Source organism: Sebastes umbrosus, chromosome 24 (assembly GCF_015220745.1).
Source record: "Sebastes umbrosus isolate fSebUmb1 chromosome 24, fSebUmb1.pri, whole genome shotgun sequence".
Lineage (NCBI taxonomy): Eukaryota > Metazoa > Chordata > Actinopteri > Perciformes > Sebastidae > Sebastes > Sebastes umbrosus.
In genome coordinates, this window is record NC_051292.1 from 11363253 (window position 1) to 11384558 (window position 21306).

At 43.1% G+C, this 21306-nt stretch overlaps 1 protein-coding gene across 6 annotated transcripts in view; it reads right to left on the minus strand.

Moving 5' to 3' along the window:
* LOC119483764 (receptor tyrosine-protein kinase erbB-4-like) overlaps positions 1 to 21306 on the minus strand; it is a 296368-nt gene that overhangs the window by 23878 nt on the left and 251184 nt on the right. For 5 of the 6 annotated variants that reach the window (XM_037762210.1, XM_037762209.1, XM_037762206.1 and 2 more), the window contains exons 21-23: positions 3628 to 3789; positions 499 to 574; positions 156 to 302 (exon numbers count right to left, since the gene is read on the minus strand). In XM_037762210.1, coding sequence (XP_037618138.1) covers positions 156 to 302; positions 499 to 574; positions 3628 to 3789 — 385 coding nt within the window. The remainder of the gene's footprint in view (positions 1 to 155; positions 303 to 498; positions 575 to 3627; positions 3790 to 21306) is intronic. The other variant, XM_037762207.1, reaches the window with a different exon arrangement.

Sequence of the window (21306 nt, forward strand, 5' to 3'; positions counted from 1 at the left end):
ACTTGAGTGCAAAGACTTGAAACTTACTTGTGACTTGCAAAACAATGACTTGGTCCCACCTCTGGAAGATGGATACCACTCCGTCATCCTATACCTATAAACCAGATTTTGTATACGCGTCTGGTTTGTCAGTGTGTGTACGTGTGTTTCCTCACATTTCACCATCACCATGTAGACATCAATGGTGCAGATGGGCGGCTGGGGCAGACGCTCCCCTTTCTCCAGGATGTCTGGGATCTCCCGCGTGGGGATGCCGTCGTACGGTTTCCCTCCGAATGTCATCAGCTCCCAGATGGTCACTCCTGGAGGATAAGGACAAGACGGACAGGGAGAGACGGGGAGGTGAGACAAAGAGCCAGAGAGCAACAAGATAAGCAGAAAGATAAAAATGCAAATAAAGGAAAACAGGATTTCAGGTCACTGACTTCTTTCCTCCCACAGATGTGAGCACAACAGACAGTGACGTCCACACATACAGATAATACATTCAGCACCCACCGTAACTCCACACGTCACTCTGATGGGTGAACTTCCTGTAGTGGATGCATTCCAGAGCCATCCATTTAATGGGCATCTGAGGAGAGAGGTATGGATGCATAAAGATGAGGGTTTTATGATTAAACAAGCTAGAAAATCTGAATTAGAAGCTATCTATTTACACCTGAATTGAAGAACTTTCCATCATGATATTTTGCCATTTCTTTAAATCTAGCGTTTGTGAGATATTGGCGAATCGACGGTGCTTTCTGCCTTGCTCAATATTACTCAAGTACCGTGACTGATTAGCTTCAGTCCAACCCAGAGACCATCAATAGCGAGGCATGCTCTTTAAGGCACTAGATGAGATTGTATTGGCCAATTGTCTCACATTATTGGGACTTGTCAGTCTTGACTTGGGACTTGACTTGGGACTTGCTTGCCTTGACTTGGGAGATGACTTGGGATTTAACTCGGGACTTGCCTGTCTTGACTTGGGACTTGACTTGGGACTTACCTGTCTTAACTTGGGACATGACTTGGGATTTAACTCGGGACTTGCCTGTCTTAACTTGGGACTTAGGACTTGCCTGTATTGACTAGGGACTTTACTTAGGACTGGCCTGTCTTGGCTTGGGACATGACTTGGGATTTAACTCGGGACTTGCCTGTCTTAACTTGAGACTTTACTTAGGACTGGCCTGTCTTGACTTAGGACTTGAATTGGGACTATACTCCGGACTTGCCTGTCTTAACTTGGGACTTAGGACTTGCCTGTCTTGACTTAGGACTTAACTTGGGACTTGCCTGTCTTAACTTGGGACTTAGCCTAGGACTGACCTGTCTTGACTTGGGACTTGACTTGGGACTGGCCTGTCTGGACTTAGGACTTGAATTGGGACTATACTCCGGACTTGCCTGTCTTAACTTGGGACTTGACTTGGGACTTGCCTGTCTTGACTTGGGACTTGCCTGTATTAATATGGGACTTACTTAGGACTTGCCTGTCTTAATCTGGGCTTGACTTTGAACTTGCCTGTCATGACTTGAAACAAGCTGGAAAATGTGAATTAGAAGCTATCTATTTACACCTGAAATGAAGAATTTTCCATCATGCTATTTTGCCATTTCTTTTAATCCAGCGTTTGTGAGATATTGGCGAATCGACGGTGCCTTTTGCTTTGATCAATATTACTCAAGTACCGTGATTGATTAGCTTCAGTCCAACCCAGGGACCATCAATAGCGAGCGTGCTTTTTAAGCTACTAAATGAGATTGTATTGGCCAATTGTCTCCCATTATCTCGGTAGCCGGTAGGTTTACAGCAGGCAGTGCGTGAGATAGTAATAAAAACGAACCCTTTGACATTCCTGACAAGGACAACGGCATACGTCCCTTTTCCTAACTGCCATATGATTTCCATATTGACTGTAGGGGGGAATTTTCAGCCGCAGAGCCCACTGAACAAGGCAATTATCTGGCCTCTTGCGTGTGAACGCACATATGCACACACATGTATCGGTCATTTGAAATACAGCCTGACACACGCGCTCGCTCTTCAGGGAAATGAACAGGAAGAGGGGAAATGAAATGCTTCAGGTTGGAAATGTGTTCCACCTTCGTCTCTGTTGATTTATCTCTCGTGGCGCATCTATTTTTATGGCGTACATGTATATCTGCTGACAACAGCTCTCATTCATCAAGGCTTCGGCGAATACCCACATGGAGTCAAATCAATCAGATGGTCGTATTCATGAAAATACTTTATTCTTTATCTGCCCACAGTTCCAACTCAAGATGCGGTGGCTACCTTCAGGCCTCCAGCTGAACAGATGCAGCAATGAACAAGCCAATTTAATAAAGGGAGTTGATCAGGACAATTTGCACAGCAAGTCTCAAGCGAGGGAAAGAGAAGGGGCTTCTGATTAATGTAGTCCGGGTCCCCAAACAAAACAAACTGATTGGAAGTGAGGCAGCATTATTTGTTTGGATGAAGTGCTTCTAAATTGTATATTATTGAAGTTCACCAGACTTTGCCTGACCAACACAGCTCTGCAATTGGTAAAGATGTCACTGCATGACACATCGAATACGTTCATTTCTGTTTTGTTAAGATCTCCAAATCGAAAATGTCTGATGAGAAATAGGAAAAGACAAACTATCTTCTTTTTGATTTGATCTGAGGTTACACTTTCATGTTCGCAAATTAAACATAATAAAAATAATACATAATACAAATTATAAAAAAATAAGAATTGGAAAAAAGATAATTTTTTAATACATTATATATACTGTACATATATATATATAGGATATATATATATATATATATATATACTATATAAGGCAATTATCATTCATTCATATATATATATATATACTATATATATATAATGTCTTTATTTGTAACATTTTATATACTAGATACTAAACAAAAATGTCTTTATTTTTGACATTTTATATACTAGATACTAAATAAAAATGTCTTTATTTTTGACATTTTATATACTAGATACTAAACAAAAATGTCTTTATTTTTGACATTTTATATACTAGATACTAAATAAAAATGTCTTTATTTTTGACATTTTATATACTAAATACTAAACAAAAATGTCTTTATTTTTTTACATTTTATATACTAAATTCTAAACAAAAATGTCTTTATTTTTGACATTTTATATACTAAATACTAAATAAAAATGTCTTTATTTTTGACATTTTATATACTAGATACTAAACAAAAATGTCTTTATTTTGACATTTTATATACTAAATACTCAACAAAAATGTCTTTATTTTTTGACAATTAATTTACCAAATACTAAAAAAAAAATTATTTATTTTTTACATTTTATTTACTAAACTGAGTAGGTTATAATCTTATTTACTAATTTTAAAGTAGATTATAATCTTATTTACTAGTTTAAAGTCAGACTTTACAGTGCTACATAGATGCACACACACATTCAGAGACACACAAATACTTAAGCCCTGGAGCAAAGACCTTTTGTTTTATTACTTTCTGTTTGCAGTATTTACTACTTATGTCAACTGTTTTTATAAAAGCTGCCCTGTGTGTTAAACCGCTGTCAGGTTGCTGGGTTAAGTCCTGCACACACACCGAAACATGCTCACGCCTCCACTTACACCAACCTTGCCCCCGTCCGCGTTGTACTCCTTCTCGTCGGCGTCCAGCAGCCGCGCCAGGCCGAAGTCGGTGATCTTGATGTGATTGGGCGACTTCACCAGCACGTTCCGCGCCGCCAGGTCCCTGTGGACCAGCCTCCTCTCCTCCAGGTACATCATCCCCTGAGTTAGACGGAGAGAGAGAGAGAGAGAGAAGGAGAGAAAGGTGAGACGACTATGAATCTTCTCTTGAAGCCGTTTATCATTTCATATCCCGTGATCGCAGCAGTCTGAGATCGTCGATGCGGCAAATGTCAGCCCTAACATAAAATTATTGTCATAACTGTCATCATCATTTCCGCACACCCACCAAACATTTAGATTCAATCTTTCATCGTTATCATACCTCATATATACGACTCTAGGAGACAGAAGGTTTTATAGCAATCCAGAGATGTCAGAAAAGTCAGAAATATTAACTTTTGACAAGTGAAAAATGCAGCAGAACAGCCTCTCGAATCAAGGACTCCAAGTACAGAACATTTCAGCTGTTATTACACTATTACCACGTCAACAGTCACAGGATGCAGGGTGAAAACTACAGACAATTCCTTATTAGAAATGTTTGCCTTTCAATTAGGGCTGGGACAATATGCTTATCTCCCGAGTGTATTTCTCTCCACTGTTACTGGACCAAGCACAACTAGAAGATACAACAGGCTATAAAAGTGTGTTAACATCAGCGTCTACTTCTTGTCCCGACTCAAGTGTAATCGTGTTCTGTCATAACTGAGATTGGGTCTCTGACATGTCGCCTCCTCGTCCCCCCTGGTAATTGGGGCCATTTTCAAGATTGGCCAGGCAGCGAGAACAATGCGTGTCCTTCCAATTTGTTAACGTTGGTTATGAACACCTGACGAGCAAAGCAAGTAAACGGGGGGAAGAAACAACAAAACCTTGAGCGAGAGAGAGAGAACGGTAAGTTTGCTTTGCGGTGTTAATCCGTTGTTCAATGGGCTGGACGGAGCAAGGACTCAAAAACCTCACGTGTGCGAAAAATAATACACACATGTCACCTTTTCCCTCACACACAAGTGTCATCACGCCTTCATGGACACACACTCCTCTCTCCTCTGAGCCAGACAGGCAAGGCCGGGCCAATTGAAGTGCATTAGACTGGATGTTAAACAAGTGGATGCCACTTTGCAGCCCGGATCAATAAAAACACCTTGATGAGGAGGGAGGCAGTCATTGTGCTCAGCAGACAATGAAAGATTTCAAACCAAGGCCCACGCCTCCGCTGGCGAATCATTGTCCATTTGAAAATACTTACAGTGAAAACACCATATATATATATGTGTGTGTGTGTGTGGGCACATATCGAGGTGTTGAATTGCTCGTCGCCCCGCGCCGCCGCCTCCTCCTCCTCCTCCTACCAGACAAATGTGAGGATAAATCGATCGCGCCGACGTCTGGCTCGCCGCTGGCGGAGCCCTCATCCATCATCCGCCGGCCTCGCGGAGACAGACGCGTAGACACACACGCGCTGACAGAGACCACCCGGAGACCACCGATACGCCGAGACAAGACATATTTCACCCAGCATTCCTCGTGACTCTCGGTAATATTTCTATCTGTCAGTCTGTTTGGATGTTCTCTTTTATCCCGCAGTTCGGGACACTTCCTTATCCTGTGTCGCTCTTTTTTTTTCCAAAGTAGTCCCCTCGCCTTGTTCCTCGCCAACAATGCTGGGTCCCCCGCTTTTACTGAGAGTGTATTTAAAATAGATTACTTCTGGGGGGGTTCGGGCAGCCGATCAATAACAATGCTGATTACAATAAGCCCGAAGACGACCGTGCCGCGCAATATTTATCCCCGATGTCAGCGTCGAGAGGAATTAGGAATCAATGGCCCACACAGTCCATTAATACACTTCGACTTAAAGTGACAGCGCAATGAGGGGAAGCCATCGCACTGACAGGGCGAATGTACAGCAGCTCAAGGAGCCAATTAATTTCCAGCCACTCCGGGCGGTAAACACCGGCGTCCCAGCGGAGGACGTGGGAGGGAGGGGCGGCGGCGGCGTTGGTTTCAGGCCTCTCTGATTGTGCCGCTTTAACACTGCTTAAGTGTTACAATCCCCGGAGTCCCGAGGTCCTTGGAAATGGAAGTGGAATTGGATAATTTGTGATTACATAACTTGTAGATCATACAGGAACTTGCAGGGGGGAAGTAATTAAACCTGCCATGTTTGGTAAACGACATCACTGTTCTGTTCCTCCCTTTTTTACAACAATACACAATATTACCGGTGTGTGACTGACGGGTAGATATCAGCCTGTCATCTCCTGTAGTTTTAAAGCTAGAGTGAAGATACTGGTATCATATAAAACCTCAGGAATCCACTTGTACCAAGCATGTCATGCTAGCTTGTCGGGAAGAATGCTAAATAACACTATGAAGTTCGCTAAATTTTGGCGAGGAAAAACTGGCATGGCCATTTTCAAAGGGGTCCCTTGACCTCTGACCTCAAGATATGTGATGAAAATTGGTTCTATGGGTACCCACGAGTCTCCCCTTTACAGACATGCCCACTTTATGATAATCACATGCAGTATAAATGTATTATTGTCTCCTATTCTAAAATGGTGTATTTGAATATTTCTGCATACTGGGGTCCCTAAACAGTCTTGAATCACATAAATTGGGTATCACTGTCAAGCTGAGACTCTTGTGGATCCAATGAGCCCAACTGTATTCAGTGGTAATGATGTGTCATTTAATTGTAGTGAGACCATTTTTGTAAACTTGACCTCACTGTATTAAATGACCTGTGGTGACCTCTAGGATAATCACAGCCTTATGAAACTTTACAGTCACAAACTAGAGACCTAGAGCATTCAGAGGATGGATGGCTTTTCCTAGCTAGACTGACAATAAGGGGGTTTCTGAGCAGTTTACACAACAGAAGCGCTCGCCATCCGATTGCCAAAAAATGCAATTCTTGCAGAAATCTCCAAATGTCAAAAGTTTTTGATACCAAATCACAGCATGGCTTTTTTTATGGTATTCCTCAAGGTCTTGGTGTCTTAATGTGGTATTTTGGAAGGATTATTGATCATTGTTATCAATTCTCAAGTGGTAAAAAATGGTTAAATTTAGCAGCAAATCTGTGTAACAAATGGTATCAACCCAAAAATTGCTTCAGCATCTTATGAAACATAATAGAGCATGGGAATTTTACATTTTTATTTCTGATTTATGACTAAATCAACTTGACACACAGTGCTGAGCTGCATCTCAAATTAATCTCCGGGTTCTCAGTTTTCAGATGATGTACACCACTTCTATGTGACATCTACTGTTGACCTGCTATCTCCCCCTAAAGACTCCCTGTACCCTCCTACCCATCTAAAAAAAGAGGGTGGAATGGTAAGGGACTAAACTAATGCATGTTGGCCATCAAATGAATGAATAATCTCTGTTTGAGGAAATTGTACAAAATCCAAACAAAGTTAAATTACTAACTGCAGCAACAGCTTGAATGAATAGCGAATGCCCGGCAGGCAAAATCACTTTGTGCTCTCTCTCTCTCTGCCATTATTTTTCTGCGGAGAAAGCAAAGCCGCCTGCCTCGGAGGAAGAGCGACAATTGCAGCCGTGCAACCACTCCAAACTTTCCACTGAGCTGCTGCACTCAAAGTTTAAAGTGTGTGTTTACGGCTGACCTTTTAAAGGCAGGATGATGTATACGTTTTGATGTACAAAAATAGGAGGGAAATCTTGTGTGAGTTTCTTTCCTAACAAGTACAATAAAACACCTGTATGCACAGGGGTAATATCATCTGTTGACGTAACCAAAGCTATAACTTATGCTTTCTTTTAGAAAGTCTGCAGGTTAGCAGACACTAACAGTCCACACAAAGGCTCCTAAAGTTCCCATCAGAGCCCTTAAGCGCTTGCTGAATTTGCAGCGAGACAGGCCTGAGCCCCGGTGGACTTAACAGAAGTGCATCTTAAAGTCTGCGACACCGTGAGACGGTGAACGGTTGAAATTGCAACATGCGACCTCGCTGGAAGGGTCACCTGGAGAAAGAAAAAGAAGGTGGCGGCGAGCATGCAAGGATTTCAAGGGCATCTGATTACATTCGCTCAGAACTTGTACCTATAAAAGTCCCAATTTTTCAAGTTATTGAAGCAGAACCTTTGCTTTTTGTACGAGAGCTTGACAGCTCGTGCCTCGTGGGAAAGGAGCTAAAATACAATGTTAAAGCTGCGGTTGGTAACTTTAATAAAAATGACTTTTTGTCACATTTGCTCACACTGTCAGTATATCCTGACAGTATACTACATTAGACTGATAATCTGTGATATAATCAGGTTCCTCTGCCGCTCCTAATGGCATTTACAAGATTCCACCGCCCTCGAAGGAAAACAACCAATCAGAGCCGAGGATTCTCTGAAGCAGCTGTCAATCACTGCTTGCGAAGCTCGTGAACGCCGATCAAACGGTCAAATTAGGCAGTGCTGATCAGATATGAATCAATATTATGTTACTGTAATGCCTATTTCTCTCCTCAGATGTTGTCAGAATCATCTTGTAGTGTACTGTTTAGCTGTAAAATGAGAACGTTTGCTCCGGCTGGTGGGCGGTGCTTGGTTTTGGCTTGATTTTCAGACCAGATCCACTCCTTCCGTTCTTACCTTTCACAATAAAAGCCCCATTTTCCTGTTGTTTATTCGCCACGCTCCCCCGGTGTGTTAAGGCCTTTAGAATGAATCTTTTGTGTTTAAATTTTGTCATACTGTCATTTAATTTGGATGGTAGGTTAGCCGCCTCAAAGTGGAATCAGTTCATGTTGACATGATGTCAGAAGCAGACGAACAACAGCAGCAGCTTTAAATACATCTGTCCAGTTCAAGGAAGGCCTCCATTTCCAGAAAAACACCCACTTGAACCCGACATGAAAAGTCCCCTGAGAGCTTTTCCCAGCCTCTCACAGCCACATGCTACACTGGAGCATTAAGGTTAAGGACCCAGCAGCACTGTTGCACATCACAAATGACACCGGGGTATGTTTTAAGCCTGGAGCGCGTGAAGTGCTACTATAGCACTTTTTTGTACTTTATGGAACTTTTCAAGAGCTGTTTTAGCGAAGACCTTTGCAAGAGTCACAGTGTGCTTTAGGACAAGTCAGCAGCGGTGTCACTCATTAGCCAGACTATTGGTGCACCACCACGCTACTTAATGCGATAGACATCTTTACATCCAACGCATGTATGGCAAGCCGTTTTAACTTTTAATAGCTAAGCTTCACTATCCGGAATTAACGTTAGAGTTATCCACAATTGTATTTTGACTAGTCGTAACAAGGCAAAAGTGAGCATGGCTCACATACCCCCGCTCATTGCTTGACCCCTACTAAAGTATATCTAAAAATTAAAGTTTGAACTGAGCAAAATGACGTTGCAGATATCTCTAAAGAACATCCTGTCTAGCTATTAAATGTCTGTGCTCACTTTTAGTGTTTACGGCTCCCTGCGTTACCAAGACAACGGTTGATTATGACACCGAACGGAGGAAATAAGGCTTTGAATTGCTTGTTTCCTCCTTTTAAGAGTTAAGCTAAATGACTTTGCGAGTCCTTTTTATCCTCGTCTGACCCGACGCCGGCTACCAGGCAGGATCAAATCGCATTTTTAAACAACACTAAAGGTCTTTTCTCATCTCTGCAGGGTCCTGAATTGTTTACAGAGACTAAAAAGTTTTCTAAAGCACGCAACAGACCGGGTCACGGCTGGTCGGCGACCCATTAGCACCTTCTCTCTATAGCAGAGGACTAAAGATCTAAAGTCTTCAGTAATGGAGGAAAACAAGAGGGTGAAACCAGGCATGAAAAAAAAGAAGAGTGGAGTAGCGTGGAGCTGCGGGGAGCGGTACGCCTCGGCGGGAGAGGAAGATGCTGTGGAATAAAAGATGCTGGGTATAAAAGGAGAGCAGTTGGACGGTAAGTGGAGGAAGAGGAGGACGGGCATGATGGAGTACGGCAGGTAATAAATTCAACTCAGGTCTTCAGCAGATCTCTGTGATGTTACCTACACCAGCTACACGCTAACATGAACTTTTTCCTGTGTTTGTTGCCAGGCAACATGCTTTTTGAGGAAGCAGTGGGAACCATCAGCGGTTAAATTGTTTTAATGATGCAACTCTTGGGTGCTTGCACAGTTTATTTGGAAATTCATGTCAAAAGAGAAGATGGAGAAAAACATGCTGAGCTTCTTAAAGCAGAAGGTGAGGTGCCTGTTTCCACAGGGAGCGATAAGAGCGCCGCATGTGGTGCGCCGCCCCCCCTTCCTCCTTCCATCTCCCGCCGCAAAAGAACCCCCCCCGCAGCCCAGCCGAATGGGCAACAATGCGAGCAATATGGGACTGTCCGCACGCCGAGAACTGGGACCGGTGCGATAAGGAGCGCGCACAATGGGTCCACTCAGGTGGCGCAGGTGGTCGTCTGTCACGCGCCGTGTGCTGCGCGGGAGATAGAATGGGGAGGCCGAGCTGGCAGCCTGCGAAGCGTGTGTGAGTGAGAGAAAGAGAGGAAATGGAAGAGTCCAGACGCACCTCCTCTTTAATCATGTGTACATCCATGCACATTTTATTCTGCGACAAATTTAAAGCGCTTCACGTCGAGCAATTTGCAAAAGGGGGAAAAAGGACGTTTAGATAGTGTCTCGAATTATCTCCACCGGGATGGTTGATGAAGGATCCAGGTGACATAATGTGACACGTATAACGACAGACACAGTGGCGGCACAGCAGTCGGGAGGTGCAGGCCCCATTTGCTCTGCCGTTCTGGAACCACAGTGAAAAAAAAAAATGCAGCCATCTATCAACCTGAGCTGTGTGTTTATGAGTGTGGAAGATGAGAATGCGAGATTCCCCTTCGGTGGGGAGCGGAGTTTAAGAGCAATGACGGACAACAATAACCGGCGCTTGATGTCTTCTTGCGTCTTAATTACCTCCACCTCAAGAGAGGGAGGCGAATGTAGAATTATCTGAGCTCTGTCGCCGTGATCTCCCCTGTGGGACGGAGAGATCCCTCCAAAATGTCACTGTGCAGGCAATAAAAGGCCGCTGCTGGCAAATTTACATGAGCAAATGTCAATAATCTTTTGGCTGCTGCGGTGGAATTAGAAAGGGGGGGAAATCAGTCGGATTCATTGACACATTTTGGTGATAGAAAGTTCCTTAAAGTCAAATTAAAACAAGTCGATGATGAGCCGCGACAACAAGATGACATTTGCGGCCATGCGTCTAAACGTCCTTGCCGGGCGACGCCGCCGCCCAACCATCAATTAAGTGAAGTTTGTGATGAGGCTGTGGGCAGCGGCGAGGACGGTAATGACGGGTTTCATCGACAGCCTCCGAGTGCGACAGGTGAAGCAAATACAGAGAAGGGAGAGGAGAAAAAAAAGAAACAAAGAAGAGGATCCTTATTTCAACTGACTGAGCGCCGGGCCGTACACTCAACCTTCACGCTGATGCCTGTAATTTACCCTACTACTTGCTGTGACACTGAGAAGTTATAATTTTTAATTGCGGCGGATCATTATGGCGGTGAGAAGCCGTCGGACTTGATTCGACCTGCCCACTTGCTACTTCTGATAGGGAAGGGGACAAATTGTTCTGTTGACATCACCACGTGTGTAAAACACAGCTTTCTGCTAATACAAATCATATAGATTCACGATTGCATATGCGTGGGCACACAAACAACCCTCCATTATTGCATGCTGTTTGTATATAATACTCCTGCGATTATCAAGATGATTGCATGATTTGGAACCTGACGGAATGACTTGTTTTATTGTTTTTTTTTTTAGATCTTACTGCAGCTTTTGATACAGTTGACATGTAATTGAACGTCTTAAACATTGGACACTTCAGGGACGGTTTTAGATCGGTTTTATTTTTCTAACAGAAAATTCTGTGTGGTCATTGGGGATTTTAAATCCTCCTCCTCCCACTTATCCTAAGGAGTACCTTCAAGGCTCAGTCCTTGGCCCGTTATTATTCTCCATTTATATTGTTACCTCTAGGTCAAATCTTTCATTAGCATAACATTAGTATCCATTTTTATGCAGATGACTCCGTCTCGTTTGACTCCAATGACACAACTGGTCAAAATACAATCCTATCTCACTGATGTTAAAAACTGGCTTTCACAAAATGTTCTTTAGCTAACCTCTGAAGCCATTATCAGAGGTCCAGACTCCTCTAGCGAGCACTTCTTCCCTCACTTAGGTTCTCTGTCCTGCTGCATCAAAACCCAGTGCAGAAATCTTGGTGTTATCTTTGATAACAGACTTAACTTTGACCAACAGGTGAAATTCGTCATTCAATGGAGTTTTTTACTACTTCGGATATCTCAAAAATTAGATTTTTTTGATCTCCTAACAATCTAGAAATGGTCATCCACGCTTTCATTACATCCTGTTTAGACTACTGTAACTCACTCTATTCCTGTCTCACCCAACACAACATCAACTTCAACTAAAATGCTACAGCAAGACCGCTAACATAATCCAACAGAAGAGTCCACATAACACCGGTTGTAGCATCTCTACATTGGTTACCTGTACGTTTTAGAATTGATTTTAACATTTTAATGATTACTTGCACGGTTGAGGTTGGCCCAAGTTTATATTATCGTTGTGTTATTAAAATGACATTTGCAGGACTTGATGATCGAAGAAGAGAACTTTTATGCAGCGAGCGGAAACATATGCAGAGTTGCGTCCGCGAATTCCCGCCGCCGCCGCCGCCCACCTGCACGCGTGCATATGCCTGTGTCTAATGAGCCTCGGCTCCAGGCGTCACGCGTAACGGGTGTGTATGCAGAGAGGTGACTGATCCAATCAGGCCTCCCTACCCAGTGGATCTGGCAGTCAAATCCATCCCCTTATGCATCCTTGAGCACTGCTGATCCTTACAGATAATTAGAAAGACCCGGGGGGCTTATCCCCTCCGCCGCCCCGCTCCTCCTCATCACCTCGTCCACTTCCTCCCTCCACCTTGTTTCCTCGTTTTGTTGCGTCAGCAGGGACATGTGCGTCCTCCTGGGGGACTGGTGTGTGTGTGTGTGTGTGCCGAAGAATCCGTGAATGTGTTCGGAGGAAGGGGAAAACTGCTCAGGGTGCACATTAGTTGCTTTTTTTTGTGTGTTTTTTTATGATGTTGGATAGTATTATGGGCTGCACTGTTTGGTAATCACGGCGTGATGTGCTTCTGAGATGCCAAGAATTGTGGGACTGCATTATTAATAAGGCCCCTGGGAAATGAAGTGCTGAACATGGATCACTACCGTATAGCTTGCTGACAGTATTAAATTCACTATAACTTAGTCTAATGTGTTTCAGTAGGAAATATAGAGCGGAATAAAAGAAAAGTGAATGTATAGGGTGGCACTGAACACATCAGTCATTCACGGTTTATCATTGTTGCTCGCCATTTAACAGCATTTTCAGTTTATATGCACAAGTGAAGTATGTAAAATATCCAATAATATTTCAACGAGGACATAGGCTCTGTCCAAAATCACATACTATGCACTACATACTCATTATGTGTACTACAACATAGTTAAGCAGCAGTATATAGCTTTTCGGAAGCACTGAGCAGTAGTTTACATCCTGACTTCCTGAGAGCCTCCTTGCCGGTTGGAGACGTGTAACCATGGTAACTCGTGCCGACCTCATGTGAATCAAAAGTCTGAATTTATTTAAAATATATATTTCGCCGAGCAAAGTCAAATCTTTTACAGTTAAATTGAAGCGTTATCGACGTTACAGAGCTGTCCGTTAATATTGTGAATGTTGTCGTTACTACCGCTTTGCATTGTGGGATATTTATGCCGCTGTAGTGTCCAGCGTTGCATACTGTAATATTTCAACAGAAATAGTATGCAATTCACGTTCTATTGGTTTCATACTAAGGTTTCAGACATACAAAAAAATCTCATACTAAATAGCATGCTATTATGGAATTTCAGACGCAACCATTGGACATGGGAGGAGTTTAAGCTGGTTGCAATCTACAACCTCACCGCTAGATGCAGCTTTAAGCTACAGAAAAAGCAAGTAAGCGGGCCTTGAGTTGCGATTGTTGTACCAAACTACTATTTCTAAGGTCAAGAACGAACTTTGATCATTCAACTTTAAGCCGACACGGACAAGAATCTTTCAAGTCAAGAGATTGATCTGAAATTCAAACATCATCTGTTGAAGAGGATGGTTAAAAGCTTTGGAAATGGCAAGTAAACAGACCTTGAGGTGGGATTGCTTTTTCATACTACTATTGCCAAGGTCAGGATTCATTTATTGATGTCGTTTTTTATAGTTACAACCAAATAGGTTTTATCCATTTTAAGTCACAAAAATGAACTTAAAATGTGATAAATTAGACTTAAAGCTTAATGAATATGGATGCAAAATGGAACCAATCTCTAACTTAAGCCTCCCAAAACTGCATTAAAACCGAGGTTTAGGAACTGCCACACCTCCATCAACTTCTATTCATCCATACATTCATGTTTTTCTGACACACATCAGCCTCCACATGTTCAACCTGTCAATAATAAATACGCCGAGGTGAAAAACATGTATCACCTCCAGGCTGCGTCGTGTTCGCTCATCAGCCATTAACGCCATCATAAATGGACGTTGTTGACAGGAGTCATGTTACTCTTCCCTTCATATTCATAATTGCCTTTCAGTTCGCAGCAGTTTTCATCACTCTATAGCTAATTACTCCTGCCATAATAGCACCTTTTACTCGCATCTACAGGATGGCAACAGGCACCGTTATCTGAACTACAGTATGCCGTTTGAAAATAAAAAGTGGAATCACAGCATATTTCTGTGGAATCTTTCATATGTAAATATATACAATCACTACTGCAAACATAATGTATGTACGCCTGGCTCTTCTGAGATGCTTAATGAGTATCTCTCGGGGTTTTCTCATGTGTCTTTAGAAGGCCCTGCCAGGCGAGAGAGAGCCTCTCAAGATGTATGAGGGCAATCTATAGGAGACAAAGACGAGGAACAATGTGTTGCGGGAAGAAATGAGTCCTTGGGGTGCCACAAGGGGCATGGAGGGACGAACCAAGGTGATGCTGACACGGAAAAGTCCACTGATATGATGCCATGTTTCAGTACCACACGTCCACATGGTTGACATTCTGATTGAACAAAATCTAAATTCATGATCGGTATTTCGCTAGCAAATATAGGTCTACGACACCCCGTAAAATAAGTTTATTCAAGTGTAGTATTAGTATACTTCTTTTAAACTTAAAATAAGAGAGTATACTACTTTTTATGTACTTATCAGAGATATACTTAACAAAAGTATACATAAGTATACTTGGCTCATGCTGACAAGTATGCAGAAAAGTCGAAGTGTACTTGCCTTATAGGCCTACAGAACGGTACACTTGGCTTGTAGTTGTGCTTAGTTTTTGACAGTAGCCTATGAAAGTGTGCGAGTCCGTGCAAATCAGTGCATCCGTGTAAATGTCTAAATATACATGAGCATGTTGAGTCCATCGAGACGTCCCTCTCGTTGTGATGCAATGACATGATAGACACAGGAGCGCAGGACAGTGAGGCGATTTGATTCAAAGACAGGAATCCATCCTCCACCGAGGGAAGGAAAGATGAAGGACATGTGCAGGGGGGAGGGGGAGGAGGGAGTGAGGGAGAGGACGAGGAAGAAGTGTTAAGGCTCGGCTAATGAGTGCAGGCGAGATGTGTTTGCTCAGCACGGAGCTGCGTTTGCAGGGAAGCGAGTGACACGGAGGGCTAAGCTTGGCCAGATTGGATCTCCTGCCATCGGGGTGGCATCTCCGGGGGAGCCGCCGCGGGACGCAAATCTAAACACACACGAAGCGCACACATGTGTGCGTCCATATCAACACATGAGTGTGGGACCAAAGATTGGGAGTCATATTTAAAGGTCCCCAGATTTTCCTTTCCCTGACGAAGCAGTGGGGGGGAGACGTCTGCTGATTTGGTCGGAAAAGGAAATGTGTTTATTTGAGTGTGTGCAGGCAGCAACGCCCAGACTGGAAAACGCTGTGGTAGAGACCTGTCAATCACAAGGTAGCCCCGCCCTAAAGCATCCCCTGCTTTATGGTCTATTTGACTCTAAATGGGACCATAATTTACTAAATGAACATCAAATGATCATCTTGTTTTTTTGCAACCAGAAGTGAAACGAGAGGTCGGAGCTAAGTTCAACCAAACGCTGAATAAGACATTTTTAGGCGACCAAAATGTAAGTTTCATGAACTGATTACAAAAGAATCTCGGCATCAGTAGTTTTAATGATGCATTATAAGCTGCTTAGAGCTAGTGTTAGGTCGTTAAACAGGTCATAATTCCCTCTCTTTATAATATCTGTTTTATATTGCTGTGAAAACATCTCCTTCAAACAACTGAATTCATTCAAGTGTCTCGCCAAAAACGTAATTTTACGAGATTACATTCGAACACATCGCGATAAAGTTAGAATTTACCTTCGCACAATACTCATTTTACTGAACAGAGCTTGAACGCACCATAATATAACTCAATGGCACATCCGTTAACGTTCGTAGCTCCGTTATTTGGCCGAGCAGGACTGTGCTGCCCAGCGACTTCTAACAGGTAACTTTACTAACTCTCGTCCTGTTGATTTCAACACAGATTTGTTGTTCACAGTGTCGCTTTATCAGGGACAAAATAGGGTGCGCCCCTCAGGTTTAGTAGTGATAGTGCCTAAACAAACTGAAACATGATACAGCTTGTGTATGCCGTTGCGTCATTGTGCATGCGTAACTGTCGGAAAGCATCAATAAGAGGAATCGATAGTCACAAAGGCATGAGATGCCAAGGAATTGGTCAACTAGGAACCGATTCTCTATTCCCATCTCTAGCGTTTTCCCTTCCTGCCAAAGTGCTGGATGTCTTGATGATTTTATCCTCCACTGCCAACAATTTACCCGCATTTGATGGGTGGCGGGTGCTAATTTCAGACCCTGCACACTCCATTTTACAGGGAGGTCAATCACCTTCTTCTCATCATCATCATTCTTAAAATATGTGCTTAGTTTTCCATACACGTAGCTGAATGCATGTACTGTACGTTTAAACGATCATGCCGTGCTTTGGCAGTACAGTATTTAGCTCACCTTGGAAGAATTATTTGAGGTCAGTGTTCAGCGCCATCATTAGCCCTGTCAATCTGTAAAACGCCGTCCAGGGCCGCCATGACAGCAGAGCGTACACTCTAACTGGAGGGTTTCCCTGCAGGGCATGTCTCGCTAATGTCAGTCCGACGAGTTCGCCGGTGGGTATGTTTATACCGAGCGCTCGACTCCATCACTGCTCACCAAACCAAAATGCCCCAATGTGGCCTAGATACAAGCCCCCGTCAAGCAGCCGTCCCCACCGAAAACCAATCAAGACCCTCGTCCAGCCCGGGCTTCACTGCCAAAGCCAATCATTTCACCGGCAGGACAGCGACTTGCCGAATCTATTCTACTTTCATTATACTGAGCCTGAAGGAGAGAGGCTGTGAGAGGAAGACAGAGGGAGAGCAAGCGAGAGGAGAGGAGGGGAGAGGGGAGCCAAATTAAAAGACTCCCGTAGCCCCGCATACACTCAGTTCCGATCCCATATTTAATTCAGTGATTGATTTGTTCATTAAAATACATCCCAAACCTAATTATTCCATTAATAATCCAAAACCTAATGAAAGAAATACGCTGTATATGTGTGTGTGAGAGCGAGAGAGGGAAAGAGAGAATCAGTTAGTGAGTGATAAAGAGGAGATGGAGACAAGAGGGAGATGCAGAGAGAGACGGAGAACGGGGGCACTGAGAAATTCCTAGTTTTCTACAACCACATACACATTTGCACACACACACACACACACACACACAAACACACAAGGTCACTTGAGGATATGTGGCCTGCGGTGGGTAATGTAGAAGGAGATGTAGGGCAAACTTTGACCTCCGTTAACCTGAGCGCCATGGAAACAGAGAAATGGGCGGATTTGTAAAAAAGGAAAGGAGACGTATATGTTCATGTGTGGACGGAGGAAAGGAAAATGGACTTGGATTTACCGTATATAGCGCTTTTCTAGTCTTCCGACCACTCAAAGCGCTTTACACTGCATGTCAGCATTCACACACACATTCATACACTGATGGCAGAGCCATGCAAGGTGCCAACTTTGCCCATCAGGATCTAATCTAAATACTCATTCACACACCGATGGGAGAAATTTGGGGTTAAGTGTCTTGCTCGAGGACACATCGACATGTGACCCGGAGCAGCCGGGGATCGAACCCCCGACCTTTCGATTGGTGGACGACCTGCTCTACCCCTCTGAGCCACAGCCGCCCGAAAGGAAGGGGAAGAGAAGAAGACAAAAAGGAAAGGAAACAAAGAAAAGGAAAGGAGGGGAATTAAAGGGGAAGGAGACATAGCTGTTTAAACATGGATGGAGGAAAGGAAAGGAAAGGAAAGGAAAGAAAAGGAAAGGAAAGAAAAGGAAAGGAAAGAAGGGGAATAAAAGGGAAGGAGATGCGAATATGTAGATGGAGGAAAGGAAAGGAAAGGAAAGGAAGGAAACCAAATGAAAGGGAATAAAAGGGACAGCAAAAAAGAGGTAAGGAAAGGACACAACACATGAGGAAAGGAAATAAAGGAAAGGAAAAGGAAGGAAAGGAAAGGACAGGAAAGGAAAGGAAAGAAGGGGAATACAAGGGAAAGGATATGTTTATATGTAGATGGAGGAAAGGAAATGAAAGGAAAGAAAGGAAAGGAAAGGAAAGGAAACAAAATGAAAGGGAATAAAAGGGACAGCAAAAAAGAGGTAAGGAAAGGGCACGACACATGAGGAAAGGAAATAAAGGAAAGGAGACAAAAAGAAGAAAAAGAAAAAAGGAAGTAAAGATGGAGCCTAATAAATTAGAGCCATTCACAGAGAACTAAAGAGCCCTCTGTGTGTGTCCTGTATAATGTGAATGTGTGTGCCGCGATGCAGGCGTCACTCATTGTGTGTGTGTGTGTGGCGGCGGTGGGAGTGGGGGCAGCCCTGAGTGTGGCTGGAGATTAATGGGAGCCATTATCTCAATGCCCAAAACACTCAGTGATGAAGAGTCACTGCCTGGCGACAGGCCTCGGCCAATCAATTTGCGGCGCAGCGGTCACCTGCCCGGGTCAGAGCCCACATACGGCCGGTGTTTGTGCTGTTGTTGTGGCGATGGCGGGGGATTGGCAAACCGCCACGACATTATGGCGAAATAGGAAAACAGAGAGTTTTCCTCTGCGCCTGGTTCAGATGGTTGGCAGCGTGGACGCACTTCATTATTTCTCTCTGGGTAAACACACTACAATGAGTGTACTCATCATGTACATTCACTCAAGTACTAAATATTCCACTTGTTGCGTCAAACATTATCAGGCCCCTGCTGTGCTTCAGTTCTATATCCCAAAGTAATTGTGTTGACGTTCTTTCATTCTCTTTGTGATGTACTGTGGAGTTCTTGCTACTGAATAGGAGGCTATGGAGGGAGATTATTAACAGCAAAGTAATGATGTTTACATTCTCTGATTCACGTCGTGATGGAGCGCGATGATCGCGACAACCGGAGGGTTTCTCTGTGTTTACAGTCGACTAGTCTCACTGAAAATGCTAAACAATGGCTGCTTGATGGTTCCCTCATTATCAAAAATATTTACTAAAATTGTAGGAAGGAACAAAAGAAATTTTAGATTTTCTGATTTTTGTTATTGAGAATCCGAATCAGGTTTATTGCCGAGTAGGTTTTTCAAGAAATTTGCTTTGCTGTAATGGTGCATAACATAAACGTAATAAATTAAATTAGAATAAAAGTAAGTACAGAAACATAAATATGGAATAGAAGAAAATCACAATAAAAATACAAACAATACTATAAAAAATATGTACAATATATCTGAATTCAAATGAAAGCGCTTTGCAGTTTTTAGAGGTTTGTGCAGATATGTGCAAAATTGTCCAAGTAATTGTTATCTTAAATGTGGCATTGCTTCTTTTACTTAAAGGGATAGTTTTCTTGCCAAGGATTGGATGAGAAAATTGGTACCACTCTCATAAGCTGAGACTGCTATCAATCTTCTTGTCTAATTTTCTGAAAGTAGGTGAAAAAGCTAATTCCCCAACTATTCCTTTATTTTAAGAACGTCAATAATTCCTCTACTAATATAAGGGGCTTTAGATAAATGTAACCACTGCATCCTATGACCCTCAGTATGCTTTAAAGATCTCCTTTTTTCACTCTCTCTCTCTCTCTCTCTATTATTTGGCACATGTTCTCCCTCCCTTCCTCTCTTCCGTCCTCTATCTTAACAACCCCCTTTTCAAAGCCAACTGAAGAACCAAGGGAAAATTATTCTCCCCTTTGCTCGAAAATTGTGTGTCTTCCGAAGGATGCCGCTTCTCCTGGAGGACAGGTTCCCCGTCATTACCTTGAGAGTGCAAAGATCACTCAGAGAAGAGGGCTCCCAGTTATTTATTCGGCTCACATGCGCCCAAACACACAGGGGCATGTGCTCAGATACACACCGAGACACAGAGACGCACACATGAATGGAGAGGACGCATTAATGCTCATGGACACACCGCAGAGAATGTTTCTGGCTTGAAAAATATCTTGGGGCTATGTGGTGGAGGATCCAAGAGGCTGATACAACAGAACCAAGCTATCTGACTTTAATGCTGGGAGGATTAAGCTCCATGAGTTCGGGTTGTGTGGTCTGCAAAACGCCTACTGTTAAATGGACTCTCTGCTGTAACTGGGAATATATAACTGTATTAGTAAGGAGTGGAATCAGATTTAATCAAATTCATCCATGAGCAGTTTGGTGTAGTTTAGCTTAGGCAATAATGGAAAGGACAGGTCGTTCAGAGGCTAGTAGGAACATAAGAAACACCATTGATTCCACTGAATTGATTCACTAATTCACTCAATAAAAACAAATTATCAGTTTTCCAATCAATCAGTCGAGCACCTTCACCCACACTAGTCACAAAACAGGAATTGCAGTCAAACCCAATCAAACTATTGTAGAATTGAATGTCACAGTTCTGCGTGGGTCGAGGACAGTTGTGAATAATCCTCCCTCTTGCTCTTTCTCACTTATAGGAGCACTAAGAAACTGACACTTCCCCCCTGCCGCCACAGGTGAAATCGAATCCAATTACGGCAATAAGTACCTGCTTAAGTAACCTGCTCCTCAAGCTCTTGGGAAATCATCCATCATAGTGGAATAAAGGGTTAAGACCTCCCACAATAACCCCCCCATCCCTGACTCAGATAGATGAAACAAGCGAGTGTTTTGCCTTTAACGATGACCAATATGGATCAATTCCAGTAGTCTGACTGATAAGGGAGTCCTTTAGAAAGAGGAAATTATCTGAAGAATGGCACAGCGGGTCATTTGTGAACGTGTAATTTATGGGTTTACTGTAATTTCATGGCAGCAACATTAGCAACACATTGACAACTGGTATGAAAAGACAGCTTTCATAATGTATCACACCAGTGTGGCGTAAAAGGGGAATTCATATGAAGCCTTATGAACAGCTGATGACTCCAACTGTCT